General features: G+C 35.6%; 1 protein-coding gene across 1 annotated transcript in view; it reads left to right on the top strand.

The window, feature by feature from the left end:
* Positions 1-21,293, top strand: part of Pkn2 (protein kinase N2) — a 132,190-nt gene that overhangs the window by 72,373 nt on the left and 38,524 nt on the right. The window contains 4 exon segments of the mRNA XM_047541369.1: positions 769-914; positions 1,007-1,220; positions 17,526-17,711; positions 19,135-19,244. Coding sequence (XP_047397325.1) covers positions 769-914; positions 1,007-1,220; positions 17,526-17,711; positions 19,135-19,244 — 656 coding nt within the window.

Raw genomic sequence — 21,293 nt, 5'->3', positions numbered from 1 at the left:
AATAGCTGTTACAGTGTAGCAGCTGGAAATATTGACAAAAAAATTTGTGTGTGCTTGTTCAACACATGGGCACCTCCCCCCCCCACCCCCCGAGTATTTTTGATCCTGGAATAATTTAGTCCCCTAATGCAGAGCTTGTAGGTATGGAGTACCAACTGTGGTTTGGTCTCATGATGTTATGATAACATAGTAATCTCAGTTCTGAAATCTTTTTGTTTCCTTCTAATTTGTGATGTAGATTCATAATGGGTAAAATGTAAGACTCTAAATTTAAACCTCTATTATTACTTAAGTGTTGTGTTTTTTTTTTTTTTGTTTTTTGTTTTTTGTTATTGTGGTGCTGGGGATCGAACCCAGGGCCTTGTGCTTGCAAGACAAGCACTCTACCAACTGAGCTATCTCCCCAGCCCTTGTTTTGTTTTTTGCTACCATGGATTGAACCTAGGGGTGCTTAATCATAGAGCCACATTCCTAGCCCTTTTTATTTTTTATTTTGAGACAGGGTCTCACTAGGTTGCTTAGGGCCTCTCTAAGTTGCTGAGGCTGGCCTTGACTTGTAATCCTCATGCCTCAGCCTCCCGAGTCTCTGGGATTACAGGCATGTGCCACCATGCCCAGCATTACTTCAGTGTGTATTGATTTTAAGGACTAACATTTTTTTAACGTCAGAGGAATTCCTTTCTTTTTCATGTTTTCTAATCATACAAGTTAGAAAGTCAAATAAATGTTCAATTAATGAATAAAATTTTGTGTTTTTTCCCCCTCTAGCAAAACCGGTGATAAGTCCTCTTGAACTTCGGATGGAAGAATTAAGACATCATTTTAGGATAGAGTTTGCAGTAGCAGAAGGTGCAAAGAATGTAATGAAATTACTTGGCTCAGGAAAAGTAACAGATAGAAAAGCACTTTCAGAAGTAATTCTAAATAAATATTTTAGTATATTTCAGTATAATATTCAAAGAATGTAATTATTTAAATGACAATAATTGTCTTTTCCTCTTGCAAGGCTCAAGCAAGATTTAATGAATCAAGTCAGAAGTTGGACCTTTTAAAGTATTCATTAGAGCAAAGATTAAACGAACTTCCTAAGAATCATCCCAAAAGCAGTATTATTATTGAGGAGCTTTCACTTGTTGCATCACCAACACTAAGTCCTCGTCAAAGCATGATATCTACACAAAACCAGTATAGTACATTATCCAAACCAGCAGCATTAACAGGTATGTTACACACATCTACTGTTTTTTGAGTTGTTTTATGTGTATATGTGTGTGGTGTGTGTGTGGTCCTGGATTAATAATTGGGGAAATCAGTAATTAATTGAGAAGTGTAGACTTTTTAAAAATTGTGATGATTCACATAACATAAAATGTTTTAATCATTTTACATTATACAATTCAGAGGCATTTAGTATATTCATTTTGTTGTACAATCATCAACACTTTATTGTTCTAGAACATTTTTATCATCCTGTATGGAAACCTCAAGCAGACACTTCCTTTTCCCTTTTTCCTGTCCCCTGGCAAACGCTCATTGGCTTTTTGTCTATTCATTTATTTGTTCTAGATATTTCATATAAGCAGAATTATATAATTTGTGGCCTTTGCATCTGTCATATTTAATTTAGTATATATTCCTTTCAAGGTTCGTTCAGTACTTCATTCCCTTTATGGCTGAATAATATGTAAATTCATGGGTACATATCACATTTGCTTAACCACTTGTCAGTACATTTGGGTTCGCTCTATCTACCTTTCGACTATTGTGAACAATGCCACTAAGAAAATTTGTGTGCAGGTATTTTTTAAACACTTGCTTTCTATTTTGGGGAGTGGTATATACATGCCTAGGAGTGTAATTACTAGATTATATGGTAACTCTATCCCAACACTTTTCTTTTACTCCTTGATGATTATAGGTATAATAGGAGGTCCTCCATTATTGAAAGTGAAGTTGTGATCTCCATTTGTTTTTGTGGAACAGGCTACATTTCATCCTTCAATTATACAAATTTTTGTTTTTTATATTTTGGGGCTCTGTCATTAGGTACATTATGTTTCTAATTATATCTTCTTGATGGATCGACTCTTATCAACACATAATGTCCTTCTTTGTCTTCCTTAACAAGTTTTACATAGTCTGTTTTGTCTGATATTAGAGCTATCCCTGCTGACTTTGGTTTCTGTTCACACAGAATCTTTTTCTGTTCTTAACACTGTCAATCTATATGTGTAATTTGCATCAAATTGTGAGTTTCTTTTTAGGTAACGTATAATTTGATCATTTTTAAAATCTGTTTTTCCAGTGTCTCTCAGTGGAACAGTTTTGTCATTTACATTTAAGGTAATTACTGATAAGATGCAATAAATTCTGATGCTAACTACTGGAAGTTAGGTTAAATTTTATAGTTTTATGGCATAGTCCCCCACAACATTGCTTTCACTTAACCTGCAAGCTTAGAGTTCCCAGGTAACTTGCCCTTCTAACCAATTGACTACCAATTCTGGGATACTAATTCTGCTGCCTTAATAAGCTCAGTATTCACTGGAACAACCTACAGAACTCTGGAAAGCATTATGGCAGTTTTATTATAAAGGATACAGATTAAATCATTCAAAGGACAAGACACATAGGGCAAGATCTAGAAAGGTCATAAACATGAAGCTTTCATGTCCTTAGGATACATCAACTTCTCAACACATTGGTGTCTGTCACCAATGAGGAAATTCACTTGAGCCCTGAGTATTTATTGGAACTTTGTTATTACATAGGTGTGACTGAGTAAATCATTGCCATGTAATTGAATTCAATCTCTAACCTCATGCCCCGCCCTGGAGGTCAACCCCTTAGTAATATAATTAGTGTTTTCTATCGTGGTTGTCCCCCATCCTGAAACGTCTAGGGACCTACCTTGAGTTAACTTTATTAGCATAAACTCAGGTGTGGTGTAAGGGTTCCACCACAGAGAGGACAGACATTCCTATTTCTGGGGCTGTTCCACGATTTAGAGACTTCTTTCCACAAACAAGGGACAAAAACCAGCCAAATTGTTTTTTGTACAACAAAAGGGCTTACTTCTGCCATTTTGCTGTTTGTTTCCTACAAAAGTTAATCTTTTTGTTTTCTGAATTCTTATGATACTGCCTTTTTTTGTTTGAATTTTTCTAGTCTACTTTCTTTGTTTCCTTTTATATTTAATAAATTTGGTTTCTTAGAATAGTTTTAGGTTCACAGAAAAATTAAACAGAAACTATAGAAATTCTTCATAAACCCCATTTCTACATGTGCACAGCCTCCCTTACCATCAACATCTTTTACCAGATTGACACATTTTTTATATTTGGTGAATCTATATTGACATATCATTATCACCCAAAGGCCACCGCTTCCATTAGCATTCACTTGTGGTGTTTTGCATTCTATGGGTTATGACAAATGTACTATGACATATATCTACCATTATAGTATCATACAGAATAGTTTCACTGCCCTAAAAATTCTGTGTCTGCCTGTTCATACCTCCTTTCCCCAACCTTCCAGCGTTGGCAACCATGAATCTTTACTATTTAGGTTTTTTTTTCCCCTGAATGTCATATAGTTGGATTCATACAATATGTAGTCTTTTCAAGATGGTTTCTTTTGCTTGGTAATACTTTTTAAGTTTCTTTTCATGTCTTGACAGTTTTTTTTTTTTTTAAACAATCATTTCACAAACTCAGTGTACAAGTTTATTTATCCATTCACTTATGGAAGGACATCTTAGTTGCTTCCAAGTTTTGGCAGTTATAAGTTAAGCTACTGTAAACACCTATGTATGGTTTTATTTTTTTCTTAGTTGTTAACCCTGGTAACTCAGTAGCCTACAAAACTGTTCTTTTATAGGTGCACCTTCACCCTCTTTGCATTGCTATTGTCACAAATTATGTCTGTACCTATGTGTTCATTTACATGGGTTATAATTTTTTGCTTTGTCATTTAAATCATAAACCAACATAGTAGTAATTGATTTTATATTTTCCTGTATAGTTAATCTGTTATTTTTTTCTTTGATTTCAAGCTATTTAGTGTTTTATTTTATTTTAATTTGAATGATTTCAGTTACATTTCTTCTGAGCAGTTCTCTTATTGATGAGCTATTTTAGTTTTTGTTAATCTGGGAATCTTTAATTTTTTCCTTTATTTGTGAGTGATGGGTTTACTATAACCTGGATTCCTGGTTGACAGTTTTTTTCCTTTCACCACTTTAAAAGTGTCATTCTACTCCCTCCTGACATTTATGGTTTCTAATGCGAAATTAGTTGTTAATTAATGAAGATTCCTTGTGAGTGATGAGTTACAAGATTCTCTCCTTATCTTTGTCTCTTCACTTTTTGATTGTAATGTGTCTTAGAGTGACACATTCTAAGTGTAATGACACATTCTAATAGTGTATCCTTTTTAGAGTCTTTTGAGTTTCTTGATGTGCAGGTTCATGTCTTTCAACAAATTTGGGAAATTTTAAGCCATTATTTCTTCAAATATTATTCTTTCCGCTTTATTTTCCTTTGGAACTTCCATTATTTATGTTTGTGTGCTATTTGGTATCACACATTTCATTTAGGTTCTGCCTTTTTCTGCATTCTTTTTTGTTTCTGCTCCTAAAGACTGGGTTGATTTCAGTTGAACTATCACCAAGTATACTGAATTTTCCTTCTACTTGCTCAAATCCATTAGATTGCTCTAGTCACTTTTCTCATTTTATCATATTTTTTGGTTCCAGGATTTCTCTTTTGGCTGTGTGTGTGTGTGTATGTGTGTGTGTGTGTGTGTGTGTTTGTTTGTGTGTATGTATACAGAGTAATATGTGGAAACATTACAAACCCTTATTCCCCAAAGCTTTTCACTTTCTTGGCGTTTTGGCTTATCTGTTGTTTGCCCCAACTGAGATCCTGTGCCCTGATTTCTTAAATGTTTTTGACATATGCCCTCTAATTAGCTGATTCTCTGCCCTTACAGATTTTCTAGTTGGGTGCAATAAAGATAAATCTTTGATATAAGTCCTTTAGGGATCCCACATACATGTCAAAGCAGACAATTACGTTTCTTTGAGAATGAGAGCCTCTCTCTCTACTCCAGCACCAGGAGCCTACACCAGGAACATAGGCTGTCATCTTTAAGCCTGCCACTGAACTTAACATTAAGAGGGAAGGAGGAGTGCAGAAAAGGGTAAATTAAACCCCCATAAAGCTCTTACCATTGCCTTGCCTTTTTTTTTTTTTTTCTTTTCTTTTTTTTTTTTTTATTGTAAACAAATGGGATACATGTTGTTTCTCTGCACATGGCGCAAAGGCATACCATTTGTGCAATCATAAATCCACACAGGGCAGTGCTGTTTGATTCATTCCGTTATTTTTCCCCTTCCCCTCCACCCCTCCCACCCCTCCTCTCCCTCCCTAACCCCACTCTAACCCTAACACTAACCCCTCCCACCCCCCATTATGTGTCATCATCCACTTATTAGCGATATCATTCGTCCTTTGTTTTTTTGAGATTGGCTTATCTCACTTAGCATGATATTCTCCAATTTCATCCATTTGCCTGCAAATGCCATAATTTTATCATTCTTTATGGCTGAGTAATATTCCATTGTATATATATACCACAGTTTCTTTATCCATTCATCAATTGAAGGACATCTAGGTTGGTTCCACAATCTGGCTATTGTGAACTGAGCAGCTATGAACATTGATGTGGCTGTATCTCTGTAATATGCTGATTTTAAGTCCTTTGGGTATAGGCCAAGAAGTGGGATAGCTGGGTCAAATGGTGGTTCCATTCCAAGTTTTCTAAGGAACCTCCACACTGCTTTCCAGAGTGGCTGCACTAATTTGCAGCCCCACCAGCAATGTATGAGTGTACCTTTCTCCCCACATCCTCGCCAACACCTGTTGTTGCTTGTATTCTTGATAATCGCCATTCTAATTGGGGTGAGATGGAAACTTAGGGTGGTTTTGATTTGCATTTCTCTTATTACTAGAGATGTTGAACATTTTTCCATATGTTTGTTGATTGCTTGTAGATCTTCTTCTGTGAAGTGTCTATTCATTTCCTTAGCCCATTTGTCGATTGCATTATTTGCATTCTTGGTGTAGAGTTTTTTGAGTTCTATATAGATTCTGGAGATTAGTGCTCTATCTGAAGTGTGATTGGCAAAGATTTTCTCCCACTCTGTAGGCTCTTTCTTTGCATTGCTGATAGTTTCCTTTGCTGGGAGAAAACTTTTTAGTTTGAATCTATCCCAGTTATTGATTCTTGCTTTTATTTCTTGTGCTATGGGAGTCCTGTTGAGGAATTCTGGTCCTAAGCTGACATGTTGAAGCTCTGGACCTACTTTTTCTTCTATAAGATGCAAGGTCTCTGGTCTGATTCCGAGGTCCTTAATCCATTTTGAGTTTAGTTTCGTGCATGGTGAGAGATATGGGTTTAGTTTCATTCTGTTGTATATGGATTTCCAATTCTCCCAGCACCATTTGTTGAAAAGGCTATCTTTTCTCCATTGCATATTTTTGGCCCCTTTGTCTAGTATGAGAAAATTGTATTTATTTGGTTTTGTGTCCGTGTCCTCTATTCTGTACCATTGATCCACCTTTCTATTTTGGTACCAATACCATGCCGTTTTTGTTACTATTGCTTTGTAGTAGAGTTGAAGATCTGGTATTGCGATACCCCCTGCTTCAAGCTTTCTGCCAAGGATTGCTTTAGCTATTCTGGGTTTTTTATTCTTCCAGATGAATGTCATAATTTCTTGTTCTATTTCTGTAAGATACATCATTGGGATTTTAATTGGAATTGCATTGAATCTGTATAGCACTTTTGGTAGTATGGCCATTTTGACAATATTAATTCTTCCTATCCAAGAACATGGGAGATCTTTCCATCTTCTGAGGTTTTCTTTAATTTCTTTCTTTAGTGTTCTGTAGTTCTCACTGTAGAGGTCTTTCACCTCTTTTGTGAGATTGATTCCTAAGTATTTTATTTTTTTCGATGCTATTGTGAATGGGGTAGTTTTCCTAATTTCTCTTTCTGAAGATTCATCACTTATGTATAAAAATGCCTTAGGTTTATGTGCATTGATCTTATATCCCGCGACTTTCCTGAATTCACTTATGAGATCTAAAAGTTTTCTGGTGGAATTTCCTGGTTCCTCTAAGTATATAATCATATCATCAGCAAACAGGGCTAGTTTGAGTTCTTCTTTTCCTATTCGTATCCCTTTAATTTCTTTGGTCTGTCTAATTGCTCTGGCTAGAGTTTCAAGGACGATATTGAAAAGAAGTGGTGAAAGAGGGCATCCCAGCCTTGTTCCAGTTTTAAGGGGGAATGCTTTCAGTTTTTCACCATTTAGAATGATATTAGCCATGGGCTTAGCATAGATGGCCTTTACAATGTTAAGGAATGTTCCCACTATCCCTATTTTTTCTAGTGTTTTGAGCATGAAGGGGTGCTGTATTTTATCAAATGCTTTTTCTGCATCTATTGAAATAATCATGTGATTCTTAACTTTAAGTCTGTTGATATGGTGAATGACATTTATTGATTTCCTGATGTTGAACCAACCTTGTATCCCTGGGATGAAGCCCACTTGATCATGGTGCACTATCTTTTTAATATGTTTTTGTATGCCATTTGCTAAAATTTTGTTGAGAATTTTTGCGTCGATGTTCATTAAGGATATTGGTCTGAAATTTTCTTTCCTCGATGTGTCTCTGTCTGGTTTAGGAATCAGGGTGATATTGGCTTCATAGAATGAGTTTGGGAGGGTTCCCTCCTCTTCTATTTTCTGGAATACTTTGAGAAGTATTGGAATGAGCTCTTCTTTAAAGGTTTTGTAGAACTCGGCTGAAAACCCATCTGGTCCTGGACTTTTCTTTGTTGGTAGGGTTTTGATGACTTCATCTATTTCATTACTTGAAATTGCTCTATTTAAATTGTGTATGTCCTCCTTGTTCAGTTTAGGCAATTTATATGTCTCTAGAAACCTGTTGATGTCTTCGAAATTATCTATTTTGTTGGAGTATAGATTTTCAAAATAGCTTCTAATTATGTTTTGTATTTCAGTCGTGTCTGTTGTGATATTTCCTTGTTCATTCCAAATTTTAGTGATTTGGGTTTTCTCTCATCTTCTCTTTGTTAGTGTGGCTAAAGGTTTATCAATTTTATTTTTTCGAAGAACCAGGTATTTATTTTGTCAATTTTTTGTATTGTTTCTTTTGTTTCAATTTCGTTGATTTCAGCTCTGAGTTTAACTATTTCCTGTCTTCTACTACTTTTGGTGTTGGTCTGTTCTTCTTTTTCTAGGGCTTTGAGCTGTAGTGTTAGGTCGTTTATTTGTTGAGTTTTACTTCTTTTATTAAATGCGCTCCATGAAATAAATTTTCCTCTAAGTACTGCTTTCATAGTGTCCCAGAGATTTTGATATGATGTTTCTTTGTTCTCATTTACCTCTAAGAATTTTTTAATTTCCTTCCTAATATCTTCTGTTATCCATTCATCATATAATAGCATGTTGTTTAATCTCCAGGTGTTGGAGAAGTTTCTGTTTTTTACTCTTTCATTTATTTCTAACTTCAATCCATTATGATCTGATAGAATACAAGGTAGTGTCTCTATCTTCTTGTATTTGCTAACATTAGCTTTGTGGCATAACATATGGTCTATTTTAGAGAAGGATCCATGTGCTGTTGAGAAGAAAGTGTATTCGCTCTTGGTTGGATGGTATATTCTATAAATGTCTGTTAAGTCTAAATTATTGATTGTGTTATTGAGATCTATGGTTTCTTTGTTCAATTTTTGTTTGGAAGATCTGTCCAGTGGTGAGAGAGGCGAGTTAAAATCACCTAGGATTTTTGTGTTATGGTCTATTTGGTTTCTAAAATTGAGAAGGATTTGTTTGACATACATGGATGAGCCACTGTTTGGGGCATAGATGTTTATGATTGTTATATCTTGCTGATATGCTTCCCTTAAGTAGTATGAAATGTCCTTCTTTATCCCTTCTGACTGACATTGGCTTGAAGTCCACATTATCTGAAATGAGGATGGATACTCCAGCTTTTTTGCTGAGTCCATGTGCATGGTATGTTTTTCCCCATCCTTTCACCTTTAGTCTATGGGTATCTCTTTCTATGAGGTGAGTCTCTTGCAGGCAACATATTGTTGGATCTTTCTTTTTGATCCAATCTGCCAGTCTATGTCTTTTGATTGATGAGTTCAGGCCATTAACATTCAGGGTTATTATTGAGATATGATTTGTATTCCCGGTCATTTGGTTCATTTTTAAAATTTTATTTATTTATTTTTTTGACACAACTTGTTTCCTCCCTTATTTGACAGTTCCCTTAGGATAATTCCTCCCTTTGCTGATTTGCTTCTTTGTTTTTTATCTCTTCCTCATGGAATATTTAGCTGAGAATGTTCTGTAATGCTGGCTTTCTTTTTGTAAATTCTTTTAGCTTTTGTTTATCATGGAATGTTTTTATTTCATCATCAAATTTGAAGGTAAGTTTTGCTGGGTATAAGATTTTTGGTTGGCATCCATTTTCTTTCAGAGCTTGAAAAATGTTGTTCCAGGCCCTTCTAACTTTTAGGGTCTGGATTGAAAAATCTGCTGATATCCGTATTGGTTTCCCCCTGAATGTAATTTGGTTCTTTTCTCTCACAGCCTTTAAAATTCTGTCTTTATTTTGTATGTTCGGTATTTTCATTATAATGTGCCTTGGTGTGGGTCTGTTGTAATTTTGTGTATTTGGAGTCCTACAAGCCTCTTGAACTTGATTTTCCATTTCATTCTTCAGATTTCGGAAATTTTCTGATATTATTTCATTGAATAGATTGTTCATTCCTTTGGTTTGTTTCTCTAAGCCTTCCTCAATCCCAATAATTCTCAAATTTGGCCTTTTCATGATATCCCATAGTTCTTGGAGATTCTGTTCATGATTTCTTACCATCTTCTCTGTTTGTTCAACTTTGTTTTCAAGATTAAATATTTTGTCTTCAATATCTGAGGTTCTGTCTTCCAGGTGTTCTATCCAATTGGTTGTGCTTTTATGGAGTTCTTAATTTGGTTTATTGTTTCCTTCATTTCAAGGATTTCTGTTTGGTTTTTTTTCAATATCTTTAACTCTTTATTGAAATGATCTTTTGCTTCCTGAATTTGCTCTGTTAACTGTCGATTGGTGCGATCTTTCAATGCCTGCATTTGCTCTTTCATCTCATCATTCAATGCCTGCATTTGCTCTTTCATCTCATCCTTTGCTTCCCTGATCATTTTAATTATGTACATTCTGAACTCCCTTTCTGTCATTTCTTCTGCCATGCTGTTGTTGGATTTTATTGATGTAGCATCTAGATTTGTTTGGGGCATATTCTTCCCTTGTTTTCTCATATTGTTCAGGAATCAGTGGGTCATTAAGATATTGCAGATTTCCTCTATCAACTTATAATGTCCCTGAAGATAGCTAGTATATCCCCTCTTATCCTTCAGTAGCCTGCAGTCTTGGAGGAAGTTGATAATGCGTTGCTCCACAAGGAAGTTGCCTCTCTAGGGTTGGTGACCCTCAGGTGGGGTATATTCCCTGATAGTGGGCAGAGGTGCCTCCACTTGTTGACCAATGGTTATCCAACGGGGAACTAGGATGCGGGCTGAGGCATGGCCTGTTTGTTCCTGTGTCTCTGGTTTTACCAACCTTGTGGGAAAACCTCCCCTGGCGGGGAAGACTCACCCAGTGGGGAGGTCTCGCTGGTCAGTTCCCCTCCTAGAGGTTCCCCTCAATCTACAACTACCGCCTGGGCTGGGCTGTCTTCCTCTGCAACGTTCCCAGGGGCCCAGACCTACCTCCTGGGCCTGGGAGCCTCACCCTTCACAGACGAGTCTCCTTGGGCTGCCTCTCCTCAGAGAATCTGCCCACAGCCCTGGAAACTTCGCTCCGCCCCTAGGCGTGTCTCGGTGCGACTCTTCCACCAAGAAGCCGTCTAGGTCCTGGGATCCTGCTCTGCACCTAATCGCCTGGCTATGCGGCCCCTCCTCTGAGCCGCCACCTGGAGTCCCGTACAATAGCTCCGAGACCCAGAGACCCACCACACACCTCCTCCTCCAGACAGCCGCCTGGTTTCTGACGCAGTCACTAGGAGTCCAAACAACTCACTTCGTGTCTCCTCCTCCCGCCAACCGCCTGTAGCCCTAGGCATTCACTCTGAGTCCAAGTAACCCGCCCTGTTCCTCCTCCTCGGGGTAGCCTCCCGGGTTTTCAGGAGCGGTCGCTCGGAGACCAAGGGGGACCCACCGCACTCCTCCTCCAGGCAGGCCACCGGTGTTCAGGAGTGGTCGCTTTGAGTCCAAACCATTCACCACTCACCTCCTCCTCTGGCAACTGCCTGTGGCTCTGATGCAGTCACTCCTAGACCAAGTGACCTGCCGTGCTTCTCCTCTTCCTCCGGTGTTCAGAAGCGGTCGCTCTGAGTCTAAACAGCTCGCCACGCTGCTCCTCCTTAGGCAGCTGCCCGGAGCCCCAGTGGTTGCTCCGAGTCCAAGCGCTGTGCTGAGCCCCCTCCTATACGATGATCCCAGTTGTACGTGTTCACTGCTCCAGCGGGGGGAGGGGCGTCTTGCCAAGCAACTCTACTTCACAAAGTTCCCTGTGTTCCGGGGCTACCGCCCCATCTGGGATGCCTCCCCAACGGGAGAGACTCACCCGGCGGCTTTGAGTTGGTCCCAAGTCTCTCACTATCTCCTCTTTTGAATCCTGCGTCCTGGAGCAACATGAAATGCAGCCGCCCTCTAGTCCCCCATCTTGAAACTCCGCCTTGCCTTTTTTGATTATGACTTAAACATTTACTTCAACCGTTAGCTAGTTTCCAGAATTCTGATAAAAGTTTATTCTAACATTTTTTTCCCCTGTATTTCTGTTAGGAGGCTGTCTTGGACTTTCCAGCTCTCCATCATTTTCTCTATCACCTACAATTGCATTTGTGGCCCAGATAAATATAGCATATTTTTGTTACACAGACTTTCTAGAATCCTAAAATGTTTTTATTAATGTTGATGTCAGTGAGTGTTTTTTCTTAAAAATAGCATCATTTAATATTTTAAAGTTCTGAAAATTTTTAATATTGCCTAGCATACTATCATATTCTATTTACTATGAATAAAATTAATCAGTTTTGTATTATGGCAAACTTTAAAGCTTAAAGGAAAAATTTCTAGTTAAACTTTGCTGTTGCCACTAATTAGAATCAGTCTAAACCTGAAATTCGTAAATTGAGTTTCTAAATCTATGTCACCTTGGGATGCCAAGATGAGTTCATGGGTACAATTGAATGTTTAATTTTTTAAAGAAAAAGAGCATTACTCCAATATAGTCACCATTCAGACTATTAACTCAAGGTGCTGTTTGAATATTAGGCTCAGTGATGGTCATATATTTGTGAAGCTGGATTTTCCTTGGTTGCTGTGGATTTTTTTTTAAATGCATGTGAAAATTATGGAAATCAAAGTGGCAATTTTCAAACTGATTGAAAAGTTTGAGAAGTTGTAGAGTGCTCATATCCCATTAGGATTTAATCTTGCTTACTTGAGAATAAAATAAAAATACTTCTTTCTATAGCCAGGTGCCATGGCACACGCCTTTAATCCCAGCTACTCGGGAGTCTGAGGCAGGAGGATTGTGAGTTCAATGTCAGCCTCAGCAACTTAGAGAGGTGCTGAGTAACTCAGTAAGACCCTGTCTCTAAATAAAATAGAAAAAAGGACTGGGGATGTGACTCAGTGGTTAAGTGCCCTTGAGTTCAATCCCTGGTTTAAAAAAAATAAATAACTTCTTTCTTTTAAGTTATGTGTATTATTTTTCAAGTATCTTAAAATTCTGTGATATCCTATGTCAGTAAACACAATTGTTATTTAATAAACATAGCTCTTAGATATATGTGTCCTAGGTGCAGTGAAAAATGATTGTAAACATTACAGCACTGTTACTGAAAAAGGTTGGGAAGCTCTATTAAAATACCGGTTTATCTTTCTAGTTGTTTTGTATTTTATACAACTCCTACCATTACTTAAATTAGTTTATGCAGAGTCTTCTCTTTTTATTTATTTATTTTTTTATCATTATTGTATACAAATGGGATACATGTTGTTTCTCTATTTGTACATGGAGTCAAGGCATACCATTTGTGTAATCATACGTTACAGTCTTCTCTTTTTAAATGTCTTTGCCTTATTATCCATCTTCTTACTGTTCATATTTTTTAAAATCAAAACTGCAGTACAGACCCATAAAGAACAAAGACCTCGTCATTGACTTACATATAATCCTAGCCACTAGCACAGGGTGTTTTATACATGCAATGAGTATTTGTTAAATAGTATTCAGTAATTAGGCAGAGACTATAGTTCTTGTCTAAGTTTCATCTTTTGGCTTTGTGCTGAACACATTGTTGATACTCAAGAACTTCTGGATGATTCTTGATGATTCTGAATGATTTATTTATTAAAGTATGATTTAAAGTATGATTATTTGGAAATTAATGATATTTCTATAAAAGTAATAAAGCCATATAGTCTTGGCTAATATGATTGGAATTTTTTTCCCTTTTCTACTCTAGTCTATTCTTCAGTTATATAACCTCCTTTCAGTTCTTTCTTCTATCATTTATTCCGTTACTAAACTCTATTTAAAATGATATAATTCACCATTCTAAAAAATACCTTGTAATTTTTAAGGCAGTTTGGTTTAAAAAATGTTTAAGTTCCTTAAGCACCTACTGGATCATTAACTGAATGTAGAATAACCAAGAGGAGAAATAGCATTTATAAAGGATTAGACATGATAAAAGATAAACATGGATAAATAGAGAGCATTTTCTGTTCTGAATTTTTTTACTGCTTTCTATTTGTGGTTTGTCTCATTTAACTCTAGTTTTTTTAGTGGTTATATGATTATAACATTGAAATTCACAAATTTGTTGTTACTTTGATATAAGGTATAATTGAGTTTTTTTGCTCTATATTGTGAGAATTTACTAGGTTTTTTGGGGGAGAGGGGAGTGTTGGAGGTTGAACTCAGGAGCACTCCACCACTGAGCCACATCCCTATCCCTATTTTGTATTTTAGACTCTCACTGAGTTACTTAGTGCCTATCTTTTGCTGAGGCTGTCTTTGAACTTGAGATCCTCCTGCCTCAGCCTCCTGAGCAGCAGGGATTACAGGTGTGCACACCACCAGGCCTAGCAGAATTTACTATTTTTTTTTTTTAATTTACTAGTTTTGATAAGAGGAAATACCTTCACAATCAAAAAATGTTAACTCAGTTGTACCGACATGTATACTGAAATAGTAAAATGGCTATTAGTTTTTCCAGTGAAAAGAAATAAAAATACATTTACTTATTCTATTGTAATTTATAACTGCTACTTATGAATATAAGCATTTCTTACATTTGCTTGTTTTAAAAATTTCACATTTTGGGTTATGAAGGTAAAGAATGTAATTTTAAGCTATTTCTAATGTGGTTACATGCAATTGCAATTATGTCACCTCATAAAATAAAGAAACTTCTAGATGTTTAATAAAGATCTTAACTCCCTCCAGATTTGTTTTGTTCTAAATGAAAGCAGGTGGTGAGCATTGTCATGTTCTGATATATTGAAATTACTAAAATATTTAATAAGCTACCAGGGTTTGAAGTAGTAGCCAGATGTTTTCAGTTTCCCCAGGATGACTTTTTACAGCTAAGCATTTACAGTGGAAATGAGCAAACTTTGCCAGTTTAACCAAAAAAAGGCAAATAAAAAACAAATACAACAAAGTTATTTCTTTTGAACTAAAATAAAAATTACAACCACTATGCTTAGTTTGTCTTATCACTTTATAGTAAAATAAGATTTCCGCAGCATAGCAAAACATGAAAAAGACTAAAATTCTATCTCTTTCCCCACCTTTTAACAGGTATTTTGAGGCATACTTACATTCCATAGAATTTACCCATTTTAAATGTACAATTTTATGACTTTTTAATTATATGATTGTATCCAGTATCCAGTTTTGAGAGCAATTTTATTGACTTTTAATTGACATACAATAAACTACACACATTTATTAAAGTACCTAGTCTTACTTTCATTATTTCCAGTGAGAAATGTGCCTCTTCCTTCTTCTTTCTATTTTATTATTATTATTATTATTATTATTATCATCATCATCATCATCATCATCATCATCATTATTCCTCTGTATGTGGCATGGCATTTTTTTTTGCTACTTTTAGTGTTTTCTGTTTATCACTGCTTTTGAGAAATTGGCTTATGGTGTAGTTCACTTGTGTTTCTTTGGTTTGGTATTCCTTGAACTTCTTAGGTTATAGTTTTCATCACATTTGGAGAATTTTTACCTATTCATTTTTTTCATACATATTTTCTGTCCCCTATTCTCCCTGCTCTTTATCAGGAACTTCAATTACACATATATGAGGCTACATGATGTAAAATCATAATTAACATATATTCTGTTCTTTTTTTCCCTTCTCAAGTCTTTCTAGTCTTCCACTTTTAGTCATTTCTATTACTGTGTCTTCAACTTCACCAATCTTTTGTTCTAAATATTTAATCTACCACCAGTTCTATTCAGTGGACTTTTAAAGACATCTCAGACATCATTGTCCTTGAGTTCCCAGTACAAATTTGAGTTTGGGTCTATTTTATTTCTTCCATGTGGTCTGTTCAACTTCTGAACAGATGGAATATAGTTATAATAACTTTAATGTTCTTGTCTGCAAATTTTAACATCTGTATCAGGCTACTAACTTTGTTGTAATTGGAACAGTGATAGAAAACAAATATACCTGCTAATCTTTGATTAGATGGAAGACATTTTGAATTTTACCTTGTTGAGTGATAGATACTTTTTAATTCCTGTAAATATTTTTAAACTTTGTTCTAGGACAGAGTTACTTGGAAATAATTTGACCTTTTCAGTATTGCTTTTTAACATTTGTTATGTATAACAAGAGCATCATTTAGGGTATTTCTGCTGGGGCAAGATTCTCCAGTGTTCCAGGAATTGAGATTTTCAGTCCTAGTTGGTGAGGACATGCTTTCCTCCCTATGTACACTGAGTATTGCTCTTTCTGATTTTTCAGATGGTTCCCTTTCCTCACACATTTTATTCATAAACAAATACTGATTAGTACTTGGAATAAATTATGGGGGAGACCTTCTGAAGGTCTCAGGAGTTCTCTCCCTGGGAATATCTTTCCTTTACCTGTGAACTCTAGCAGCTTTACTGTCCTTGTACTCTTGATTTGTCTTTGCAACTTGACTCCACCTGAGTTACCTTCCCTTCACTGGGTCTTGAAAACTTTTAAGATAGTAAGTGGGAACAATCTTAGGACTTGCCCATTTGTTTCCCATTTTTCAAGGATCATAGTTCTTCAATGCCTGATGTCCAGTATCTTTAACCCTTGTTTTCATATACCATCTGATTTCTTTTTAGTTGTTTTAATTGGGAGACTTTGTTAGTACTACTTGGTTAGAAATGTAAGTCCTTTGGTTACTTTTCAATAATCAAAAACTTTAAATTAACATAGTTTTAGTTTTTTAAATTTGATGGGACAACTTGACTAGGAAATATTCCTGAAGTTTTATTCTGTGGGCAACATTTAAAATGTTACTACTAAAGCAACTTTTCTGTGTGTGTGTGTGGTTCTGGGGATTAAACTCAGAGCCTCAGGCATACTAAGCATCCACACTACCACTATATTCTATCACTCTACCACTCTCTAACCCTTAAAGCAACATTTTTTATTCTAGTATAGTATAGCCCAAATCATGACAAAACTTCATCTCCAGATCCCTAAGTCATAATTCCTCATTTTCCTTTTGCACGCTTTTAGCATTTTATTTGCCTAAGAAAGTAGCAATTATTTTATGCTTAATTACAACCCATAATTATCTGACTAACCTGTCAGAATGGATAATATTTGAATTTTACATCTCATACAGAACAGTGACTGTTTTTGTATAAAATCTGTGAAGTCCTTTTCTTTGTTAGCTGAATACTACTAAACACAGCTGTTATTCACATTATCAGACTTCCTTTATACATTTTTATGCTATTTTAATAGATGTATTATTTCACTTTATGTTCCCCTCTCAACGTTCTCTATCCACATAATTCTAAATTTTTCCATGTAATTATAGAAATGAGTGTTCAAATACATAAGAGGCTTATGTAACTTATTTTATCCCCACAGACAGCTTTGGGAGGTATTATTCTTTTCTGTAAAATATTTTACAGTTGTCTTTATTAAAGTTTTCAGTGATTTCTCTGAGTAAAACAGGAAATTGAATAGTTAACCTCACAGGTCCTGTGGGAGAAGAGTTTTTGCTATTTTACCAGGTTGTTTTTATTTTATTTTTTTATCTTTCTGAATACATAGCAGAAACATAGTTCTATATATTAAGAATTGATATTTATTTTTATTTATGCTACCAGGTACTTTGGAAGTTCGTCTTATGGGCTGCCAAGACATCCTGGAGAATGTCCCTGGACGATCGAAAGCAACATCAGTTGCACTGCCTGGTTGGAGTCCAAGTGAAACCAGATCATCTTTCATGAGCAGAACGAGTAAAAGTAAAAGTGGAAGTAGTCGAAATCTCCTAAAAACTGATGACTTATCCAGTTCAGTAACCACACTTTTTAAGTATTTAACAAATGAAAGGGACTAGACAAGGGAATTATCATTAGGGACAGAAAAGAATGGAAAGTGTCCAAGTGGAACAAAAAACTTGAAAATTATAATTTGTATAATTTAATAAAAAATATTAAAACCTGGGGGCTGGAGAGATAGCTCAGCTGGTAGAGTGCTTGCCTTGCAAGTACAAGGCCCTGAGTTTGATCCCCGGTACCGCAAAAAAAAAAAAAAAAAAAATTAAAACCTGTAATAATAGGAATCAAAAGGGCAACAGATTTTATTTTACTGAAAATGTCTGAATGAATGACAAATAATAGTAATTCTTTTGAAAGAATGAAATATTGGAAAAATCACTCTTTATGCCCAGCTGAAAAATATACAGAGACAATGAGACTTGTTCTTATAGGATCATACCATGATTCTTTTAATGGTTTGGTGATACTTCAAAACTAACATTGAACCCAGTGGCCTGGAGGCTGAGGCAGGAGGATTGTGAGTTCAAAGATAGCCTCAGCAAAAGCAAGGCACTAAGCAACTCAGTAAGACCCTGTTTCTAAATAAAATACAAAATAGGGCTAGGGTTATGGCCCAGTGATCCAGTGACCCTGAATTCAGTACACATACACACATACACACACACACACACACCCCTAATATTGAAATTTGCATAACTAACTACCAAACCTATGTATTGGAGGTAGCAACCTACAAGTCAACTTTGATGGGAGTCAGAGGGCAAGAATTGAGGAGAATAAAATGAAAAAAAATATTTAGGAAGCACTTTGGAGACACTCTGAAGTATAGTTATAAGCTATACATAAGTGTATAACTAGGATGGAAAAGCACATGACAATTTAACTTAGTTTTGAGTACAAAAGTGAACTTGAAGGGCTGGGATGTGGCTCAGTGGTAGAGCACTTGCCTAGCATGTGTGAGGCACTGGGTTTGATTCTCAGCACCACATATAAAGAAATAAAAATAAAGGTTCATCAACAACTAAAAAATATTTAAAAAATGAACTTCTCTGTACTTGCTTGTGCTTAGAGGCTTTGAGAAAAATGTGAGAATAAAGAGTTGTTTAAGGCTGCAAACTCTAAATATAAACAAGTGTAAATGAAGAAAAACTGGATTGTTGATAATCCATGGTGGCAAACAACTACAGGTCACCAACTAGTCCTTTTATTTGCATTATTTTATGTACAAGCTAGATAGCAGTTACCATTTATGTTTTATCAAACACAATAATCTGAAAGAGTCTAATGGGAGTGTTTATATAGCAATTTAAGATTCAAAAGCTATGGTATTGAATATGAAAAACCATATTTTCAAAGAATCTTAAGATTTTCAGTGCTATCAAATAGTGGTACTATGTTTAAAGTTTTTAAGTAAGCTGATAAATTTCAATTACAGATGATGTCTGTGCTGTTTTGAAGCTAGATAATACTGTGGTTGGTCAAACTAGCTGGAAACCCATTTCCAATCAGTCATGGGACCAGAAGTTTACACTGGAACTAGACAGGGTAAGATGAGAAAATTTTTTACTTGAATTTTCATTATACTTAAAATTCATTCTTAATGTTTTGAGAGTTTTATTATTTTGGAAGACTTTAGAAAGTTTTATTCTTAATAAGAATAAAAGAACTTAGTTTTTTTTTTTTTTTTTTTTTTTACATTTTTCATATGACAAGTTATACAGAAGTCTGTTTTTACATACTGGTAAATATCAGATTCCTACCATAGTTTTCATTTGTGCATTTATTTGAAAATGTATAGTTTATATTAAACTAGAAAAGTCAACAACTAGGTGAAATCTAATATTGAATCGTATTGTTGTTTTAATAACACACAGCCTAATCACTGAAGTGATTCTTCTGACATTATCTCATCAGAGCTGGGTTTGAAAGGAGCTCTGAGCCTGTCACAGTGGTACACACCTTGAGAGGCTGAGGCAGAAGTATCCCAGGTTCAAAGCCAGCCTCAGCAACTTGGCAAGGCCCTAAGTGAGACCTTGTCTCAAAATAAAAAATGAAAAGGGCTGGGGTGTGACCCTGTGGTTAAGCACCCCTGGGTTCAGTCCCCCATATTAAAAAAGAAAGAAAGAAAAGAAAAAGAAAGGAGCTCTTAACACTCAAGTTACATTCAAGTCATTTCTCTCTCCTGTGTCTCAGTGTCTTTCATGAATGCTATAAATAGGTAGAGTTCATTCTGTGACTGTAGAACCCAATAGAAATTAACTTGTCACAGTACATACAGATCTACAGTGATAACTTGAGTTTAGATTCAAATTCATTCTCTGAGTATGGGAGGAAAATATTAAAACTTAATCATAACTTTATGCAAAAAAAATTCAAGCTTTTTATTATATAATATTCAGAAAGCAGATTTACAAGGCCTAATGGTGATGTAATTTATGAAAATGTTTTGGCCATTATAGCTCCATCTTTTATTGAGATGTTTTTCCAGTAAAATCTTCAAAGCAAGCATCCTAGCTCAGACCTTTATTACTGCTTTTCTTGGTTCAAAATTATATCTGCCGCTTAAATGTATGTACTTAACAAAATGCTTTAGTTTCCATATCTTTTATATCATCTATTTCAGTGAGATATGTGAGGATTAAATCCATGTTAAAACCAGACACTGTGGTGCATGCCTGTAATCCCAGCAATTTGGGAGGCTGAAGCAAGAGGATTACAAGTTTGAGGTCAGCTTTAGCAACTTAGTGAGACTCTGTCTCAAAATAGAAGGGCTGGGGATATATCTTAGTGGTAAAGTGCCCCTGTGCCCCTGAGTTAGTTCCATAGCTGATACCAAAAAAAAAAAAAGGAAAGAAAAGAAATGAAAATGACTATCTGGGGTTTTTTACTACTTGTAGTAAGGTTATTGTTAGAGTTTTATACTTAAAAAAGAGAACTTGTGTCTTAGTATAGTTACATATTCATAAGTTTTGAACTACTAGACATTCAGTATCCTATAGAATGCTCTTTTCTCTATGGAGATTTGAATGATATATAAAGATAAGAGCACAGAGAGAAAATACAAAAAATGATGAATGCCTGGAAAATCTGGAACGAGAAAATAGTTTACAGTTATCTAAACTATAAACTTAGAACACTAGAAAGTCTGTGATAACTATTGGCTGTTCATTACTTAAGATCTTCACCTAAAATTATTTTTCTGCTCTATGACATTAGACATTTTTTTCTCACTTTGGAGTTGTTCTACCTTTGAAACTTTGAAGATGTTGCATGGCTCAGTAAAACCAATTCTCAGGCCAACTAGACCCTATAGATTCTTCATATTCTTGTTCCTGGTCCCTAATTTGATTATAAATGTCTTAGCAGAGACCACATTTCCTATTACAGTAGTTGCTTGTGTTTACATTGTACATTTTTTAACACAATGCCATTATTTTATTTATTTATTTTTCTGTGGTGCTGAGGATTGAACCCAGGGCCTCAAAAGTGCTAGGTGAGCACATTACCACTGAGCCACAAACCCAGCTTCAGTACATTTATTTTTACATATGCTTTTTACTCGTATGTTGTTTCCTTATATTGATAGAATATGTA

This window comes from Sciurus carolinensis, chromosome 1 (genome assembly GCF_902686445.1).
Source record: "Sciurus carolinensis chromosome 1, mSciCar1.2, whole genome shotgun sequence".
Classification (NCBI taxonomy): domain Eukaryota; kingdom Metazoa; phylum Chordata; class Mammalia; order Rodentia; family Sciuridae; genus Sciurus; species Sciurus carolinensis.
The sequence above is the reverse complement of the archived record's forward strand: the minus strand, read 5'-3'. Positions and strand labels throughout refer to the sequence as shown.